This window comes from Pteropus medius, unplaced genomic scaffold (assembly GCF_902729225.1).
Source record: "Pteropus medius unplaced genomic scaffold, Ma_sr-lr_union100, whole genome shotgun sequence".
NCBI lineage: Eukaryota > Metazoa > Chordata > Mammalia > Chiroptera > Pteropodidae > Pteropus > Pteropus medius.
In genome coordinates this window covers 9,262,061-9,282,661 of record NW_024352783.1, presented here as the reverse complement: position 1 = coordinate 9,282,661, position 20,601 = coordinate 9,262,061, and the positions used below count along the sequence as shown (strand labels likewise).

General features: G+C 50.5%; 1 protein-coding gene across 1 annotated transcript; it reads left to right on the top strand.

Moving 5' to 3' along the window:
- Window positions 1–886: 886 nt before the first annotated feature.
- On the top strand, window positions 887–19,018 carry DRG2 (developmentally regulated GTP binding protein 2). The gene is made up of 13 exons (XM_039847552.1): window positions 887–1,075; window positions 2,930–3,090; window positions 7,686–7,775; window positions 8,387–8,447; window positions 9,982–10,072; window positions 10,676–10,748; window positions 10,874–10,964; window positions 11,866–11,963; window positions 12,288–12,364; window positions 13,429–13,517; window positions 14,136–14,194; window positions 17,806–17,859; window positions 18,219–19,018. Exons 1-13 carry the CDS (start codon window positions 1,012–1,014, stop codon window positions 18,303–18,305), a joined length of 1,095 nt encoding a protein of 364 aa, XP_039703486.1. The 5' UTR covers window positions 887–1,011; the 3' UTR covers window positions 18,306–19,018.
- The last annotated feature ends 1,583 nt before the right edge of the window (window positions 19,019–20,601 follow it).

The following is a 20,601-nucleotide window of genomic DNA, read 5'->3' as shown; positions in this document are numbered from 1 at the left end:
CCACACTCGGCACCTCCATTTTGGACTTTCAGTCTCTAGAACTTTGAGAAAATTAATTTATGTTGTTTAATCAACTCAATGTGTGGTATTTTGTTACGGCAGCCTAAGCAAACTAAGACAATCCCTAAAAACCACAGCATGCATCTGCTAAGAATGACATTCTTCTACATCGTCACACCCAGGAAAATTAGCAATTACTCCATAACATCTAATATCCTGTCCAAAGTCAACTTGTCCTCAATTGTCCTAAGAATGTTTTTATAGCTACTTTTAAAATTTTCAACCAGAATCTAAACAAGGTCCACACATTATATTTAATGTCTTTTAATCTAGAACAGCCTCCCTGCCTTTTTGCCCGTCATTAACAATTTCGAAGAGCCCAGGCCACTTGTCTTATAAAATGAACCACTTTCTAGATTTGTCTAATGTTTCTTCATGTCTAAACTCAGATACAGTACTTTTTGGCAAGAATTCCACATAAGAGTTGCTGTCTACACTGCATCATATCAGGAGGTATCTGATGGCAGAGAGCAAGGCTAAATTGGAACTCTTGGTTAATGTGGTCATGGGGACCCGCTTTTAACCTCTACACAAAACAAGAGCCACCAGGCTCAACGCTTTTTCTATACACCTGCAAAGTCAGTTATGCTCGGGACCTGCAGTTCAGGGTTCATCATGTAAGATTCCTTCTCTGTCTCCCACGGCTGGTTCTCGCCCATTCTTGCCTCAGTCCAGGAGAGCATGACCCCGCCCCTGCCGGGCATAGCCCCCACCCTGGCCCATCCTAGCGGCTCGAAGCCATCATCAGCTCAGAGAGCGGAACCAATTGTGTCTGGCACTCCGCTCGGCGTCGCCCACCCGGACTCTGAATCCCAGAGCACCCGGCGCACGAGTACGCTGTTATTCGTGGGTTTCCGGGAGCAGGCTGTTTGGCCGCCGTGCCGCCGCGCCGCCGCAAGGCCGGAATTCCCGGCTTCGCCGCTGTCTCTCTTGGTACGCTCAGCCGCGGCCATGGGGATTCTGGAGAAGATATCCGAGATCGAAAAGGAGATCGCTCGGACGCAGAAGAACAAGGGTGAGGGCCTGCCCGACGGGGCCTTCCTTTCTGCCCGCTTCAGTTTTCCTGTCTGTTAAACCGGGGAACAACTCCAGCGGTAGAGCTGGAGCCGGCTCCAAAGCCGAAGAGAAGTGCCGGATTTGTGCCGAGGCAGGCAGGGCCAGGCAGGGTCTGGCCCCATTCGGACTGCAAACGACCTCAGAGAGATCTGATCAATGCCAGGCCAGGTGACCTGATAGAGAAATCCCAGCTACAGCGCAAGCATCAGTCCCAGAGAGAGGCAGAGCCAGGGTTCACCTGGTGGCTGGGCTTGGAGGGTTCGTTCTCTCCCCTTTTGTTCTGGGAAGGCTGGGAGAAGACGGCTCGCAGATACAACCTCACCTAGCAGCCGGGGGACCCTGGGTGTAATTGTGGTGGCAATCAAGACTCGAGTCTGGCACACCTGGCTTTGAACCCACTTACCTGCTGTGAAACCTTGGAAAGTCGCTTCACCTCTTTGAGCTCGATGTCCTCATCTGCAAATGGGGACAATAATCCCCTGCCCATAGGTTAAGTTAAACTAGATAGCATATGCAGAGCACTAGGCACATAGTGAACACTAAGTATTTAAAGTAAACCTCCCAACATGGATAGCACATAATGAAGCATCAAATCTGGATTTAAGATTGTAAGGGCTGCAGGAGCTCAGAGAAGAGAAATGTGGAGGAAAATGGTGGCACCCAAGAAGGCTTCCAGGAGGAGGTGGCACTTGAGCTGCTGGAGGGGAGGGTATTCCAGGTGAGGGGCATTGCTGAGGCATAAGCATGGGAGTCAAGGTGGGACGCTGAGGAGAATAATCTAGATTAGAAAGAGGGTTTTAAGTAATGGGGTATGCTATTGGCCAAGGTGGGTGAGGCCCAGTGCCTGGCCAGACCTGCTGTGGGATTACAGAGGCAGAAACCAAGGAATGCTAGGTGGCTAGTCTCAGTGCCTGTCCTCCTTTGGCACCATTTAGTTGTAAAGGCTAAGAAGTTGAGGGGCTTCTATCATGCATTCTGTAAATTTTTACTGAGCCCTTACTATGTGTTAGGCACTGTGGTTAATGCAGTAAACACAGCAAGAACATCCCTGCCCTCATGGAGCTGACATGCCAGTGGACAGTCCGTAAATTAGTAATCAAATAAGATAATTTTAGACAGTAATAAATTTCGTGAAGACAAACCAGGGTGATATAGCAGAGTGTTGGGGTAGAGGCTAGGTTTACTAAGGTGGAAAGATTCCAAGATGGTGAGCAACTCTAGGTATAGTTTCAAATAAAACTTCTCTGAACATACATAGGAATTGCATTCCTGGAAATTTCAGCATTTATTCACACTGCAAAAAATGCCCTGTGTTTATATGTGAAATAGTTAGATTCCATGCCCCAGTGATCCTAACCCAGGTTTTCCCTCTGGATGTCTTTGGGACATGAAAAGTCATGTAGGACACCAGACAATTCTAGGCTATGCTGGACTAACTCGCACCTTGTACAGCAATTGGCTTCCCTGGCCCCTGCCCAATAAATGTCAGTGAGGACTTTACCATCAGAGTGACAGTGGAAAACATCCTTGGGAATTTCCAGAATGCCTCATGGAATGGTGCTTCCCCCACTGACAACCACTGACATGGGGTATCGAAGTCTCAATAAGGAGGTTTGTTTTTATTCTAAATGAAGTGAGAAGCCAAGGGTCATTTTAAGCAGAGGGGTGGTCTTTTCTTTCCTGATCTCTCTGACAATGATTGCAGATGGTTCTGATATTTCCAGCCAACACTTGGTTGTATATGGGGCCCCACTTGACCATGGGGCTTGGATACTTTGAACACTTACCTTCTATCTTGCTTTTCATCCTTTAGCCACCGAGTATCACCTGGGCTTGTTGAAAGCAAAACTTGCCAAGTATCGGGCCCAGCTCCTGGAACCATCCAAATCGGCCTCATCCAAAGGAGAGGGCTTCGATGTCATGAAGTCAGGCGATGCCCGTGTGGCATTGATTGGATTTCCTTCTGTGGGTAAGGTCAGTGATGATCAGTGTGGGCTTTGGGCAGAAAGGCAGGATGTCTCCTTTCAAACATGATTATGCCTCTTCTCACTGCCCCTCTGGATTATTTCCAGGGACAGAGAAGACCCAGGATAAAGTCTCACCCCTGTATCATCCTAACATGGAGAATATTCTTACAGCTCTAGCAGAAGTAGCTCCACTTAGCTCATCCATTGTGCACATTTATTGTGTGTACACCATGTGCCAGGTGCTGGAGATACAGCAGGGGATGAGACAGTTCTGTTCCTGCTCCTACAGAACTCCCATTCTCAGGGGAGAAAGACAGTAAGCTAATGGAGTATCAGGTGTATTAGGTGGTGAGGACTGCTTTGGAGGGGTGTGTGGAGTGGGGGTCGAGGTCCCACCAATTTATGTCGAGGGTCCAGAAAGGCTGTTCTGGTGAGCAGATATTTCAGCAGAGGCCTGACTGAAGTGTGGGAGCTTGCAGAGTCCTGGGGAAGGAACATCCCAGGCAGGGGGAACAGTGAGTACAAAGGCCCATAGGTGGGAGCTTGCTTGGTGTATTCAAGGGGGTCAAGGTAGCCGGGTCTGAGTGAGCAGCAGTAGGAGATGAATTATAAAGGGTGGATTTCCTTGAGGGCTGTCACATAACTTTGGCGTTGAGTGAAGAAGAATGAATCAGGGAACACTACAGAATTTTCTAGAAGGTTTCTTCTGTAAGCATTTTAGTTTAGTGTAAAATCTATATTTTTATGTTGGGAGTAAAATAAACATCATTGAAGGGTTTTGAGCAGAAAAGGCACTGAGATGACTGGCTTTTAATAAACTTTAAATTTTAGAAGAGTCTTGGATTTATAGAAAAATTGCAAAGCCAGTGCAGAGAATTCCTGTATACTCCACACCCAGTTTCCCCTATTATAAACATCTTATACTAGTACAGTACATTTATCACACTATGACTCAATATTTATCTGTTATTATTTATTAAAGTTCATACTTTATGCCGATTTCCGTAGTTTTACCTGTCGCAGGAGACCACATTATACTCAGTTGTCATGTCTTCCTCAGGCTCCTCTTAGACTTGTGTTGATTTGATGACTTTGATAGTATTGAGAAGTGCAAGTCAGATATTTTGTAGAAAGTCCCTTAATTGAGGTTTGTCTGATGTTTTTATTATGGTTAGACTGGGGTTATAGGTTTTGGGAGGAAGGCCACAGAGGTAAAGTGCCATTTTTATCACATCATATCAAGGGTACATACTATCAACATAACTAATCACAGTTGATGTTGACCTTGGTCACCTGGCTGTTCGACCACACAGTGCTGTAGTGAATGAATGTCCTCGTGTTTGGAGCTTTGCGCATTGAAGTTGTGTTTCTGGAGGAAGCATTCCTAGATGTAGGCACAGTGGCTCAGGGGTTTTGGGTTTTTAAAACAGCCATCAGCCCTGCCACTTACCCACTAAATAAGCTCTAGCTGTCTCCAGCTGAGAACAGCTGGGAACATTTCCTAGTGCACCCACTATATACAGTGCTGTGTCTAGGCTGGGTTGCATGTGCTGGGGCAGATGCTGACTGGACTAAGACTGGGCTCTGCTTCGGAATCTGCAGGATTCCTTCCTGGGGGCACTTAAATGTTTCTTAATCTTAAGGAACATTCTTATCCCAATTAGATTTTATTATCAATACCTAGCTGCTTGATTTTCTCCTTGTCCTCTAATGGTGTGGGCTCATTTCCCAGCCTCACTCTACCTGGCTCAGATGATTACTAAAATGTCATTTTAGTAATCATCTGAGCCAGGTAGAGTGAGGCTGGGAAAGTTGCTGTAGATGAAAGTTACAAAATACTCTGGAAATCAGCTGCCGAGCCCCTTGTAACTCCTACTTCTCCAAGCCTTTTGCAGTTCATCTAACATATCCCTTTCAACCCTTTCGTAAAATGTGAGCACCCCTTTTACATGTAGTTTTCTGGCCTGTGCATGAATTCCTTTAGTGATGGGGTGCTCATGATTCTCCAACTTCACAAAAGCCGGATGTGGAATGGCTCAGGGGCCTCCTGCTTCAGCTTCTCAGAAGGAGCAGACACCCCGGCTTCAGGAGCCCCTCCTGCCAAGAGAGTAGAGACATCCCCCAAGTGTGCCCTCTGCTGGCTGAATACCCTCACAGTTTTCAATCCTGGTATGGTTTCCAGATTGCTCTGTCTTTTTGATCCTTTCTCATTTTTCCCAATTTTATATAATAAAAATTTAAAAATATGCAGAAGAAATGAAAACAGATACAATATGCCCTCCATCTAGATACATCACTGACTGACATTTTGCCATATTGCTCTATCTCTATCTTTGTATGTATGAGTGTATGGGGTTTTGTTTTGTTTTGACTGAACCATTTGAGTAAATTACAGGTGTCATGCTTAATGACCCTTTACCCCTAAGTCTTTAAGCTTGTATCTCCAAAGAATAAGAACATTTTCCTACTTGGCCACAAACTGTTATATCAGACCAAACAAAATTAACAGAATTAACAAAATTACTTGTCTAATGCCTGGACTATATTATGATTTCAGTATTTACCCCAAAATGGCCTTTGCAACTAGTCTGTCCAAACTAGGATTCATTCTGGAACCACATGTAACCCCTGTGTGTGTTGTCCCTTTGTGTGCTTTAATCCCTTTTGTCATGACCCTGACTCACTGAAGAAACTAGACCAGTTGTCCTACAGAAAATTTCATGCTCTGGAGTGGTCTGCTTGCTTCTTTATGCTGTGCTTTAGCTTGTTTGTCTATTCACTATACTTCCCGTGAGCTGAAAGCTGGGACTGCATTGCCCAGGTTTTATGTGGGAGATGGTGCGCACCTCATTTTACACCATGCCAGAAAATCTCTGAGAGCTTGTTGTATTTCTAAGACCACTGGGTTAAAGAGGGGACACCCTGTGTTCCCCTCCATAGAGTGACATTCTCCCCACACAAACAAATTAGAAAATCGCCTGCGGGGTGCTACTGTTGTGGCTCATAGAAGTCAGGCCCTGTCAACATCCTTTTAGTGGCTTTGGCACCAGTGAATTGTCTTTGTCTGCGGATTTTTATTAGTGGTCGTAAAATGGCAATTTTCTACTTCTCTTCTTCCACATTTAATAGCTGACGTTCCTCAGTAAAGTAACACTGTGTCTCATCAGTGTGAGCTGTTTGGTTACTCCGAAAAGTTCCACCAGGAAAGGTAGGATAGATGCCTACCTGTTGCCCTTAAAGATCAAGCAAGATGTTGGGCTCACAGCTGTCCAACAGGTGACAAATGAAGATTTCCAAGCTTTACCTCTTTGTGTATTATTATGAGCTCATTAGTTTTAGTCTTTTCTTTTGATTTTACTTTCCAGTCTTCCAAGGGCTTCTTTACCAGATGAGAAGCTCAGGTTGGAAGAAGCTACTTTAGTTCCCAGGGTCTATGCCCCTTGTGGTCTGGGCCCTCTGGCCAGACCCCACCACCTTGGTAGAAATCCAGGCTCTCTGGCCATGGAAGGGCCCAGGTCTCTCCAGCAGAGGCCAGACAGGATCAGGGACATCTTCCAGCAACCACTGCTCAGTGTCTCGGCAGCCCTTGCTTCCCCCTGCCCTCCTTCCAAGAGGTCTCCAGGGTGGAGTGTTTTTGGATTTGAGGCCTGTGTTTCCTTCATGTGCCCCATTCTGGGTTTCAGAAGTCTGAGGGTGTGTGAGTGAGGTATGTCCCCAGACTTCCTGCCTGCCAGTGAGGGGCAGGGTCTAGGCAACACAAGCCCCAGGTCCAGGCGGCACTGTCCTCGTCACAACTGCTTCTCAGGCTTTTTATTCCAGGTGCCCTGCTGACTAGATGGGCACAGGAGGCTGGGGCTGGGTTTCCTCTATTCTTCATACTGCCCACTGCTTTGCACTTGCCCTCTGGGCCATAGTATCCAGCACTGTGGTCTTGCTGTAACCTGGACTCAGTGTGCCCTGTGCTTTGTCATCTCCGTTAACCCCCATGCAGCCCTGATTGGATGCCCACTCTACATATGAGAACTCTGAAGCTTAGAGGATAAAGTTTCTTGCCCAGGGTTCTCCAGCAGAGGCAAGGTTCCAGGCCAGGTCTCTGTCATCTAGCCAAGCCAGAGCTCCATTCCTACAGTGTTCCATCTAGGTCTTTCTCATCTCACCCCTCCCTTTCTCTCAGCACCTTCTCCCACCATCTGGCTTTGTCTCAGACCAGAAGGCGAGTATCTCCTTGTATATCTTGCCTCTCCCTGAGTGAGCAGCAACTTCAAGTGCCATGGGGCTGTTGCCATCTTGAAGTTCTCTGGGGCCCAGGAAGGTCTGGAGGGTTTTGTGGAGCTAGGGAAGGGCCCCTGATTTAAGAAACTAGGTCCCTGTGTCCTCTTGAGACAGGCCTTGAGGCCTCCGAGGAATGGAGGGGTTCTCTGGTGTCCATCTCCTCCTGGGCGGGGCTAGAAGCAACTTTTCCAGGTGTTGATCCTTTCACAGCCCCGCCAATCACCAAGCTGAGGGTGAGGAAGGGATCTCCCTGCTGCTCGCAGCCTGTGGAGATTCTCTAAGGAGACTGGGACAAGATTCCTCAATACAGTGGCTTTCTTTTTCTTCTAGTCTACCTTCTTGAGTCTAATGACCTCCACAGCCAGCGAAGCTGCATCCTATGAATTCACAACCCTGACGTGTATCCCCGGGGTTATTGAAGTAAGTTGGAGTTTGCTGGATCCCAGGAGGGGAAAGGGTGTATGCTTGTGTTTATAATTGTGTATATGTTATGTGCATGCTTGTGCAGGTGTGTCTGTGTCTGTTTCTGAGGGATGGGTGTCCCTGTGTGGGGGAAGGCTCTGAACTGAGCTTATTTGCCCTCAACCACTGGCACTTCTGGGATTCTGGCTGCTAAGACTCCAGAGATGCCTGGCCCATCCTGCAATCCTAACTGGTTTCAGGAGTCAGGCCAGCGTATAGTACCTTTTGTGCTCCAGTCGCCCACACCACCCCAGCTCAGGTCACTCATTGCTGCTTGGCTGGATCCTGTTTCCCATGAAGCTTTAGAGCTGTGGGCAGCCCAGGTCCTGTGGCCTTGAGCCTCTCACTATGAAGCACTTGATTTGTGAAGTGCTGTTATCATCAGCAATGAATGTTATGAGACTGAAAACTCTAGAGCCCTCCCCAGGTGGCTCAGACAAGGCCATGAAGGCTGACCCCAAGGTTCCTACAGCCCCTAGCTGTAGGCTGTTGTACATGTCCTGGGTTCAGGCAGGCCCTGCCCAGCGGTGGCCCATCCTTACCTTACCGTCTTCTGTTCTGCATCCTAGTACAAAGGAGCCAACATCCAGCTCCTGGACCTTCCTGGAATCATTGAAGGCGCAGCACAAGGTGTGAGATGGGCACCCAGAGCCTGTCTTCTCCCTCAGGGGACTCAGGAAGCCTCACTGTTAAAATTGGATGTGGCCGTTAAGGATTGATGGATGGGGCTCACAGCTCCTCACACTGCTCAGTGCTCTGTTCCTAAGGGACGCTTTTCCCAGGAGAAACACATCTTAAAGCTGAGGAAACTGAGGCAATGAAATGTCTTGCCCAAGGTTGCCCAGCTTACCAAATGGGCTTGAATCCCCACTTCCACTCCATGTGCTCCACCATGCCCCCTGCTAAGATACTTGTTAGCTGGCAAACTCAGACCATGCTCCTAGTCATGGAGCTCTGTCCTTCGTTGTTTTGGGGGTTTTCGTTTTATTTTATTTTTCTGAGATAGGATCATGCCTGTGCTTCTGGTGGCAGGTGGCTGCATCCAGCATTTGCAGAGATGATTACTAACTGCTGGTTATCCAGCACTTGCTAAGTGCTGGGCTCTGTGCTGATCATTATCTCACTTAATCCTTAGATAGTCCTATGACTTAGGGAGCATCATCATTTCCTTTTTATAGCCAGGAGGAACCCCAGGGACAGAAAGGTTAAAGGTCTTCCCTAAACAACTATTCAGCTGTTAAGTGGCAGAGCTGGGACTGGAGCTGCCTCTCTGGTTCTATAGCCCCACCCTGGCTGGCAGCGAGGTGTCCTCTCTAGGTGTTCAAGTGCAGTCTCTGCTATACACCCTCCCACGCCCCACCACCCTCATTGTAGCGAGATCCTGCCTATTTGAATTGGTTTGTGGGGAGTGGTGATGGTTCTCCATGCCATCCCAGCCAGCACATTGGGGATCTGGAGTGGTCTGGTCACATGTGGTGGAAGGGCATGGGCTGGAGGCAGAAGGCAGCTGGCCCATGGAGATCACCTTGTCTAACCTCTTACTCTTAGAAGAGGGAGGCAGGTCATAGTTGAAACCCATACTACACAGATCCTGGTACTGCTATTTTGGTCCCTGACTTTGTGTGATGTTGGCAAAGTTCTTGACTTCTTTGGTCTAATAATAATGAGGTCTGGTTTTTGTATGGTAGTCTCTAAAGCACCTCCTCCTTTGTTGTCTCTTGTGATCCTTTCTGCAGCCCCGGGTGAGCATTCTAACACCCTGTTTTCTAGAAAGGGCAGACGAGTTCAAATCCTGGCATCACATTAGCTTTGTGTTCTCGAAGAAATGATTATCTCTAAGCCAAGCCTCAACACTAACCATATGTGATAGTTTTAAGGATTAAGTGAGGAAATTTTCATGAAGCATTTAGCACAGGGCATGCCACACAGTAGGGGGAGAGGGAGGATGTCACTTCTCCCAAGGCGGTGATGTTGGATTTCCTTCTAAAACAAGTCTCCATGAGTCAGACAGCATCTAGATGAAAGAAAAATGCCAAAGAAATCACAGCCCAGAAAGTGGCATGTGGCAGGTCTATAAAGGACAGGAGTCCGGGCGCTGTGGACTGGGTGGGGGTCACACGGGTCCTGTTTGTGTCACTGTGTAATGTCCTTTCTACCTGTCCAGGGAAAGGCCGTGGCCGGCAGGTGATTGCTGTGGCACGCACAGCTGATGTCGTCATCATGATGCTGGATGCCACCAAAGGAGAGGTGCAAAGGTCTGCAGGGTTGGGTAGGAGGCAGGCTGACATGTCTAGTAAGGCCTAGGTATGGCACTGGGACACCTTGGCTCCTGCAGATGTGTCCCGGAGCTTCTGGATGGTCCGAGGGGTGCTTGGCCTTGTCACATGGAAGTAGTGATAGGACTGACCACAGGTTAAACCCAATGCACTGAGCCTTGGAGAGACACATCCTCTCCAAGAGGCTTACATCTAGCACAGAGGCTGTCCTAGGCCCAAGGTATGTGGCCTGGCTCTGGCTCCTGCTAGCAGAGGCCCAGTGACCCAGTCACTGCCCAGAACCTACTAGGAGCCTAGCCCCAAGCAACAGAAGCCTTGTTCATGCCCTAGTCTGCTGGCTAAGGGGCATACCAGGCCTGCCTTTTCACTTGGATCACAGACTTGGCTGGTCTGCCCTGGACTGGGCAGAGGGTCCAGAAGCTCCTCCTCTGTAGCTCTGAGTCATTGGGAAGGAATATTCTAGATTGTAGGGGGCAGGTAGAGGAGGGTGTTGATGTGGGTGGGCAGGGGCTTCCTGTGTAACATAGAAGCTGTGCGGCCTGCCTCAGGGCCCCTGTGAAAATTTGTCGGTGCTCTGCCCAGGTCTCTGCTGGAGAAAGAACTGGAGTCAGTGGGCATCCGCCTCAACAAGCACAAGCCCAACATCTACTTCAAGGTGAGGCCCCTCTCACCTTCAGGCTGCAGTGTGGGTGGTTTGGGACTGGGTCAGACAACAGCTAAGGCATATGAGGCCATTGCAGCTAACCCTTTGTCAGCATCTCTTCCCCTTTCCTCCTCCAGCCCAAGAAAGGTGGTGGCATCTCCTTTAACTCAACAGTCACACTGACCCAGTGCTCAGAAAAGCTGGTGCAGCTGATCCTGCATGAGTACAGTATCCTTCCTGAAAAGAGCAGTGAGAGAGAGCCCACAGCCTTCAGGGCAGGGGAGGAACAACCAGAGCCAGGGCACCCTGTGGCCCACCCCAGTAGACCACCCCAAGCCTCCCTGGATCCACTGAAACAGGCTCCAAGAAAGCTGCAGTCGCTGACACAAGACGCTTCCTGTTTCCTTTGCCTTTGTGCATACTAAGTTCCAGCTGGCTGGGCCACAGCCATGCACTCAACAGTAGCTTCCTTGCTTCTCACCAACTACTAGGTGCTATGGCGGCCAGTCACATCTGGAGGGAAGATGAGATGTTGAGGGAAACAGCCCCTGGGGTTTGGCCTCCTGACCTAAAGAAGCCTCAGGGAGAACCAGGAGTCTGTGCACACTCCACTGAAGTATTGTCGGGCTGTGTGGGTTCTGGGGCTCTGAAGGACAGGCCAAGGCCCTAGAGTCAGTTGAGCTCAGCATGGAGAGAACTCATGATAGGACAGACTGCCTAGCAAGGTGGTGAGGCCCTCGTCACTGCGGATATGCAAGCAGAGGCCAGGTGGCTCCTAAGGAGAGTTCTGCATGAGGGGCAAGCTGAGTTAGACCAGAGCTTTCAGACAGTGCTCCTAGCACTGAAACCTGAAGTTCCACTGAGGTGCTTTGGGGATTCTGGCAAGTAGGCTTTCTTGCCTAACAGCAAAGATTTAAACTGTTGGTTAAAACTTTTACATGTTTTGGTTCCTTTTGAGAAAAAAAAAGGAGTCTCACCAAACTTTAAAATCTGGTAAAACCTTGCAAGCAGATGACCTCCAAGGTCTCTTTCAGCCAGCATATTTCCTGATTGGCTGTTTCAGGCCCTCATCTGAGTGGGCATAAGGAGCCTGCTGGTGCACAGTTTGCCCTTAATCTGAGCTTCTCAGAGATCTTCAATGCGGAAGTGCTCTTCCGAGAAGACTGCTCCCCGGATGAGTTCATCGACGTGATCGTGGGCAACAGGGTGTACATGCCCTGCTTATATGTAAGTGGTACCAGCACACCCCTGGGTGCCCTATAGGAGGGGAGCCCTTGACCCAGATAGGATCTGTCTCCACCCTTACCTCCCCGCTATTCCAGTGTCTCCTTGAGTCTTGTAGACTCACGTCTTGCTTGACACTTCTAGCCCACCCAGCCTTTCCTTCTGGAGAGGCTGGCAGCCCAGGCCCCTTCAGCCTGGGAGGGGAGGTAGGACCTTAGCATCAGCCCCTGACCATGGTGTGCAAAGGAAGGAACCACAGGCAGGGCCATGGCTGCTTGGGGGCTCTTGTCCTATACTCCTTTGTCCTTTTCTTCCTTTTAATCCCAGGTTTATAACAAAATTGACCAAATCTCAATGGAAGAAGTGGACCGCCTGGCCCGGAAACCCAACAGTGTAGTCATCAGGTGAGACTCTGCCATCCTTTCTGTGTGCGAGGCTATCAGTGAAGCCTGCCAGCTACCTTGGCCAGCCAAAGCCTCCACTGCACAGCTCAGAGCAGATGGGACCCTCCCAATTGCTGGTCACACTCTAAATTGACATGAACAGTGTGGGTGATGTGGGGTGGGTTCTGGTTAAGAAAACAGATTTTGTCCATCAAGGTAATGGTTAAGAATGGTTAAGAGGCTTCATACTTAGTAGTTAACCTCAGTCCGCTAGAAAGCCCTAGGGTGTGAGCCAGTATCTTGATATTCTGGAAGATGTGGTTCTGTAACCACAGATCAGAGAGAAGAGGGAACTGAAGTCTTTAAGTGGGTAGAGCCATCTTTGGCCACCTGCTCTCTGCCATTCTTCAGGAGTGGGTCCTGGGAGTGCAGCTTGCACTCTGGCTGATGACTGTTTATTCACTTCCCATCATTGCTATGGGGTTCCTCTTTTGAGGCAGACTGACTCATGCTCTACTTTGCCAGTTTTCCCAGCTCAGCCAAGGTGCTTTGTAGCTTCACAGTGAGGCTTGGCTTATGAGGAGGGAGATGCTCAGGGACCAAGTGGAGGTGACTGGTACAAACGATGGGTGTAGGTCCTGGACTCAAGAAGGTCCCTCCTGCAGGATAGCCTCAGCTCCTCTCCTCCTGCTCCCTTCAGGGGTGGCCTGAGGACATGCCTGTCTTCAGGGTGTAAGAGCACCTTTACTTGCTCATGCTCACAATAGCTCTGCAGAGGGCAGGACACCCATTCAGGGTAAGACAACTATAAACAATCAGCCAGGGGCTCCCCCATTACTGAATTCTGTAATGGGCAGCTCTGGGCCACTTGGCAGCTCCTCCCATCTTTCAGGAGAGGCCTTTCCAGTCGCCAGCCTCCTTCAGAACTATAGGCTTGGTTCCCCATAGGCGCCAGCTTGGCCATACTGGCCTCGGTGTCTGTGCTCAGCCTGATGGAGGTTGTCCTCTGCAACAGTGAGAAAGCAGGGACCACTGGCCTCTGAACCCATTGGTCTCTTCTGACTAGCTGCTTTCCTCCCTGGCAGCTGTGGCATGAAGCTGAACCTGGACTACTTGCTTGAAATGCTTTGGGAATACTTGGCCCTGACCTGCATCTACACCAAGAAGAGAGGACGTGAGTCAAGCAGCGTGCAACCCAAGAAACAGCTGAGCCTTACCCTCCCTCAAGGGCGCGGTGGGAGTGGGGTGGGATGCAGTGGGATAGAGTTCCCTACTGGCTACAGCAGTAAGTGCCTCCTGACCTCCCCCAGCAGTGGCAGGCCCCACGTCACAACTTTAGGCAAGTAAATACACAAGAGCCTTTTCCTTGTCCCTACCCCCTGTACACACACCTTACATATTCAGGGACCTAGCTGCTGAGTTCTGGCAGTTTTCATTGACCTTGATCTTATAATCAGGGGGAGAGATGTGGCTGCCCCTGACTGGATTCCAGCAGCTATCATATCTTGCCAGTTCAGTCCACGTGCTTCACATGACTCGTCTCAGTTTTGGGGCTTTCATGGCAGACTAGGTTACAGGCAGTTTGAATCCTGGACTTGGCTTCATTTTGATTTTCTGTGTTAAGTTCAAGGTTGTAGAAGAATGCATGAGGATCGATAGGGTGTGCCTAATATGAGGGGAAAAATTAGTTCAAGGCTGGCGACTGGAAAGGCCTCTGTTCCGTGTGTAAAGGAACTATATAGCATGAGGCTATGACTTTGGTTGACACTCACACCCCTCTTTACCTGTGTAGAGAGGCCAGACTTCACAGATGCCATAATCCTCCGGAAAGGGGCCTCCGTGGAACACGTGGTAAGTTAACAAGATCTACCTAGACTAGGGGCTCAGGGACTTCTCTCTGTCCCCTCTCAGGGTGTGGTGAGGGGGTCCTGTCTGAAGTTCTCCCAGCCCTCAGTCGACTCTTAGATGACACGTGCTACAGTGGCAGAGTTGGTGTTAGACCTGAGATGCATCCCAATCACCCTTCCTAGCTGCACGTTGAACCTCCATCCTCCTATAAGATGAGAATGGTGCTGCCCACCCCCTGGTAGTTAGGGGGTGGCGTCGAATGAGGTCAAGCATGTAAAGCACTTGGCACACTGCCTGGTACATGGTAGATGTCCAGGAAGGAGTTGTCCTCATTATCCCGTCTCATCCCAGTGCTATGGGCTCCTCAGGGCCATTGAGGTATTCTCTCAAGGAGAACTACTGCCCCAGGGTACTTCTGTGTTCATTCCAAGTCATGTCTCCCCAGTTCTGGTCTAGGGCTCAGAGTTGCCACCTCCCATGCCCTTGGCCCTTACTGGCTTCCAGGTCCCCTTTCCACTCCCATTGTGGCCTGCCCCTTCCTGCTTCTACATCGCACCCCCAGACCAGGGATGGCTTTGAATGCTTCCCACACTCAACGCACTTTATTGAGCATCAGTAAAGTAGCCTTAGTTGCTGCCAGAACTAGGGTCCTTGGGGGTCGACAGATGCCAGATACCCAATCCTAGAACTAAGAAGTCACACATAAAGGTGATTGCAGTAAAAGAAGAGGACAGTGAGTGGGAAGATGTGACACCAAGTCTACATAGAGAGGCTGGGACATCTCAGAGGAGGTGATGTAAGTAGGTCTTGTAGACCAAGCAGGACCTGACTGTGAAGAGTCAGGGGCAGGGGAAGCTCCTCAGACAGGATGTACAAAGGCCATGAGGCCAGGGGCTCTGGGCGGAGCCTGTGGGCCAGGGAGAGGAAGGGTGTGTTTCTGTGTCTGGAGCTCTGTCAGAGGCACAGGGATCACCCTATACCCTGAGTGTATCCCTACACCATCTTTTTCAGAAGGCATTGTGGGCCCTCTGGAGCAGGTGATGGCCCAAGAGCTTAAGACAATGCTCCAGGTCACACAGCCCTCTTCTGGGGCCTTTGTTTTCCTCTGGCTCATTTCTTCTCAGGATCTATACTGTTGACAGTGGATGGGCCTACAATCTGGTCTCATACATTCTTTCATTCAATTGGCACACCCAGCCTAAGGCCTCTGCCGGCCTGGAGATGCTAATACAAACAGGGCAGGGCTTGAAGGCCTACTCACCAGGCAGAAGCCAAAGAAACTCAAGATTACTCTCCCAGATCCCTTAGATCAGGGGTCCCCAGCCCCTGGGCCGCAGACCGGTAGTGGCCTGTTAGGAACTAGGCCTCACCGCAGGAACTGCCAGCGAAGCTTCATCTATATTTGTAACCTCTCCCCTGCACTAGCAACACTGCCTCAGCTCCACCTCAGATCATCAAGCATTAGATTCTCATAAGAGCACCGGTCCCTGGTGCCAAAAAGATTGGGGATTGCTGCCTTAGAACACTCCAAAGAACTCTGTGTGGGAGTTCCTGTTCCCAGGGCCTGTTTTGGAACCCACGAGTGCAGTGTCTCCTGCTGGGGTCCAGCAGGCCATTAACACAGGTGCCCATATGTGCTGGCCCTCCCTGGGGTTACCCTACATCTTCTGTGAGCAGTTTTCTCAACCCTCTCAGGCCCTTAGTTGCTTACTCAAGAGGCTGTCGGGATTCAGCCACACCTGGGAGGAAAACAGGAGATACCAGGAGCAGAAGGATATTCTAGGCACTGAGAATAACAGGTGCAAAGGCCCAGAGGCAGGAGTAAATGTGGGGAATGCCAGCTGTTTGCTATCATCTGGCATGGAGGGTCAAAAGCAGCAGGTGAGAAGAAGCCAGCAGCGTGGGGAGGAACTTTGGGGGCCTTGCTCCAGAGCCTGGACTTTGTCCCAGAGAGGCCTACTCTTGAGTGGTCACCCCCTCCCCACTCACCCACCGTCCCATGATACCCACCTGTCCCAGGTGCCAAAGAATGTATATAAAGGCCTGCCTGGATGCTGACAACAGAGACCCAAAGTAGAGGAACCAGATAGACATTGGAGCCAGGCAGACTTTGGGTAATACCCTAGTTCCCAATAATGTCAGCCTTCCTATGCTTCAATGTTCTCATATGGGGGTAACTGACCCAATCCCCAGGGTCTTTGAAATACACCCAGCCCAGGCCCTGGTACGTTTTCAGTGAGTGCTAACAAGCCTGCCTACAAAAAGGTCATGGGCCATAAGCCCCAGAGGAAGAGAAGACCATGTAGGTCTCAGGAGTGAGAGGCACAGTGGACTCTAAGGAGCAATAGTCTCCTATCCCCAAACCATATACTGCCTCCTACATTGACAAGATGGCCTTGGATGACCTTTCATTCTCTCTCATTGCTAGAGATGCAAGTACAGAGAACTTCTATCCTATGGGAACCATAGAGCAAGCTCTGTGGTAAACGGTTTCTATTGATAACACTCGACCTTAGTGTCAGATACACTAGGGTATGGTGGGGCCTGTGGCAAACTGGAGAGCACATTGCCAATCTGACTCAAGGGTGTGAGCGCCAACCCAGTGCTCCTAAAGCTCTCAGGGTCCCAGGAGAATCCCTGACTATCACCCTGCTCTGCAAACTTTGCCAGTAGGTTTAATTTAGTTGTTGGGCAAGCCGAATAAACTTAAAAACCAGTTTGCAGGCCAGAGCTGACTTCTGGACCATCAGATTTCATTCTCTGGTCTAGGAAACAGTATTGGAACTAATTGTTTGGGTATCTGTGTTTGTCACAGACAGTAGCATCCTCTCTGCCATGGCTGTGGCATCCTTGGCTAATGTTCCTGCAGGCCTGACGTTGGCCTCTATCCCCACTGAAGCTGAGCTGAGGCATTTGGTCTCTAACCAGGGCCTGTAAAGCTGTGGGCACATGAGAAGAGAGGCAACATTGCACACTGTTCTTTGTAGCCCACCTCCACTGCGCCCATCCATCGTCATACACCCAGGGGTCCACATTCTCAGGGGAAGAGCTGGCTGTCCCTCCCAGACTGCATCCTTCTGGCCTCCTGACAGTGCAGAGATTTTCATGACCTTCATCCCTACCTGGGAGTGCTAAAGGATGTAGACTGTCTTGGGGGTCGGGAATGGACGATGCGATATGCAAGAGACTCCAGGTCACAGCTATGGACAGGAGGCATGAGAGACAGTGACCAAACGTGGTGACTCTAGCTGAGGTGGGCAGGGGATTGGGGGTCCCAATACTACTCTCACTCCTCTGAAGGGGCATCTGTCAGGCTCTTGTTCAGCCAGGTCCCAGACCTGTCTTCAGTGGCTATGAGAACATTCCTAACTGGATACCAGTTATTCCAGGTATTCCTAACTGGATACCTTGGACAGAACTGGAAGTGGGTACTTCAGAACAACCCACAGCCATGAATATGAGGCTGTGCGTGGACAGTGGTGTTCCTTGACACAAGGCCAATGCTGTTTGAGCACTCACCTTGGGAATTGCTACTTCTTGGCATGTGCTCAGGGCTTGGTGGGGTTGAATGGAGCCTCATCTCACTATCTGACTCTCTCCTGTCCTCCCACTAGTGCCACCGCATCCACAGGTCGCTCGCCAGCCAGTTTAAATATGCACTGGTGTGGGTAAGTTTGGGCAGAAGGCGGGCCAAGGTTATACCCAACATAGCCCCTGGGTTTACACTCTCTGCAAGGGGTTTACACTCCTCTGCATCGTGTCCATCCTGTATGGAGACCAGAGTATCTGTGTGTCTCACTCCACAAGGTATGCATGTTGTCCCATGGCTTCTCCATCTTTGGGATCCAGAGATGGTCAGACCACTGGGGAGTCCCGTCTGAGGCCTATGGGGTTTGCTGATGCTGGGACCCCCACTTTAGACTTTGGCATTCAACACCCCCCCACACCACCTTTCTCCACTGATAGCTCCATCAGCCTTGGCCTTGGCCAGTACTGATGTGGCCCCTCTACCCTGTTCCCTGCCCAGGGCACCAGCACCAAGTACAGCCCTCAGCGGGTGGGCCTGACCCACACCATGGAACATGAGGATGTCATCCAGATTGTCAAGAAATAGTGACCTGGGGCCAGGCCACCCATCCGCCAAGTCTCCTTGGGGCGTCAAACAGGAAAAGAGATATACACATACTCCAGGAAAGGGTCTTTCAAGTCTCTGCTTTTTCTAGAAGTTTCTTCAGTAGGCAGGTGATGAAGAGTGTGTGGGACAGAGGGACAAGGTTGTGGGTCTTGGGCTGGGCTGGGGGCATTTCCCATGAGACTTGTCCCTTGTGCAGGGATTCTAAGTTTGGAACCCTGGGCCTGTACCCTACCCCTGGCCTCCTTCAGGCACTGACAGAGCAAGTTGCCGCTTTACTTCCCAGCCAGGGTCTAAAGCAGATGGCTTGCTCAGTGCAAGGGTGGGGAGCTGGGCCTGCCTGGGTCCCTAGAGGTAGTAGTTACTGTTGGGGCACCTCGGCCTCAGCTCCTGCAGCTTCTCTGGTATTCAGGGAGGGGGCCCCCAGGACAAAAACTCCTACCACCCTCCCCTTCCCAAGGCTGCCCTGTGTTGGAAACTAGAGGTCAGTGGCTTTAAAGCCCTAGCTTAGGCCCTCTGCAGCCAGTTGGATCCTGAAGTGCTACTCCTTCCCATGGCAGCCCCTGCCCAGCATAAAACCCCAGGCCCCAGGCCCTATACAAACACCTGGGGTAGTGACTGGAGTTTGGGTTCTGTATTTTCTCTCTAAGCCCCCTTGATCTCAGCTCTCTGTGAAATAAAGGATGAAAACAATTTCTGTTCAGACTGAGGTCAGTTTTGTAAATTCGCTGAACTTGGTTACCAGGTTTGGTCGGGAGGCAGCAATTAGCCTGGTGATCAAAGTGAATGGAGCCTGTGCTTTAGGGGACCAGGCCCAAGCCTGGGGTGCAAAGGAGAATGTAGAGACATCAAGGACAAGCTCTTCCCTGGAAGGTTGGCCAGGGGTCGCAGACCCCAGACATGGTACCTCCTGAGACCAGGTTTGGCTGCCAATGTGGGCAGCATCCCCAGAAGGCCCTTGTAATTTGTGGGGTGGCAGGGAAGCTGCCCTGTGAGAGCAGGATAGCCCATACATTTCCTGTTGCCTCAGGAGGCAAGGGTGAAAGGGCCTCATCATGGTGCCAAGGAATGGCAGTCAGTGTTCACTGAGCCCCTACTGTGTGCCAGGGGCTGGGCGGGGCCATCTCCCCACCAGCCTATTCTCCAGGGGCAGTGACTTGCCCTGGGCTACACAGCTTGTAAGTATAGAACTGGTATTTGAACCCCAGCCTGAGATGTCTGAGCCATCGAGAAGGCTCCTGGAGGAGGTGTGCCTTTTAGGATTGAATGTTAACAGGTTTTGTGAGGCTGCCAGGCACTGGGCATGCAGGAGGGGTAGAGAGCTCCCCTGGGGGCTGGAATATGGAACAGGCCCACTGTCCAGCTCTCCAGGATGTTCTTGGCTCCTCTGTCAGCTGGTCAGGCTCCTTTCCAGAGACAAAACAGGAATAATAGACATCATCAAATATACATGGGGCCCCAGGCGGTCGGCGTGATGGGCTGGGCTTCTCTTCCCCACAACACTGAGCTATTCTGTTGGGCTAGCCGTGTATCTGGGGCCAACCACAGGACCCCCATTAGGCGGCATGCAGTCAGGGAGTAGGCCACGGGACCCAGGTAAGGAGACCCTGTTCTTGGGCCCTTAGGGTTTGCCACTAACTTCCTGCCCCCTGTTGCAAATGGGAAGAGGTTAGGGAGTAGTGGCAAACCCGGGGCCTTGCCCCTAACTCACTGAGGTCCTTTTCTGGGCCTCAGTTTTTCTATAAAATGGGTATGATGATGCCCATGTGGTCCCCCTCTTGGCATTAATGAGATGTCAAGATGGATATGTGCTCAGTGGTTTAATTCAACCCTTCTCCCAACTGCCACAAGACCTGGCCATGAGGTCCTAAGTAAGGGAGTGTGCCTGGTTGATGGTCACTACCACTTCCTGCCTCAGGTAGTGAAGGGCCCTGGGTTCACAGGGTGTCAGATCCAGGCCTATTCTGTCCCCTAAGCTGGCTGGGAAAAAGGGGGAAATGAGATCAGAGGTCCGGACATCCTTGGGCAGTGCGGGCTGAGGGCCAGTAGTGTCAGAGGCTCTAGCCACTGGGCTGCCGTCTTCCTCACCGTGGATGGGCTTGTATCCTGGGCAAGGTCTGTGTGTCTGTGGATCAGGGCTGTCAATGCATCTCTGTTGAGTCCCTGGCCTTGGATCTGTGGCCAGCATAGTTATGCTGTCTCAGCCTGAGTGAGAGCCAGAGGCACTGCATGCATTGCTCACCCATGTTAGTGCGAACTGGCAGTTTGCAGTGCCCTC

Excerpts from the sequence above, each read along its gene's own strand:
- DRG2 (XM_039847552.1), top strand. The coding sequence starts at position 1,012 with ATGGGGATTCTGGAGAAGATATCCGAGATCGAAAAGGAGATCGCTCGG. Across the intron at positions 10,073-10,675 it reads ACCAAAGGAGAGGTGCAAAG|GTCTCTGCTGGAGAAAGAAC; the intron begins GTCTGCAGGGTT and ends TGCTCTGCCCAG. Across the intron at positions 14,195-17,805 it reads GGGCCTCCGTGGAACACGTG|TGCCACCGCATCCACAGGTC; the intron begins GTAAGTTAACAA and ends TCCTCCCACTAG.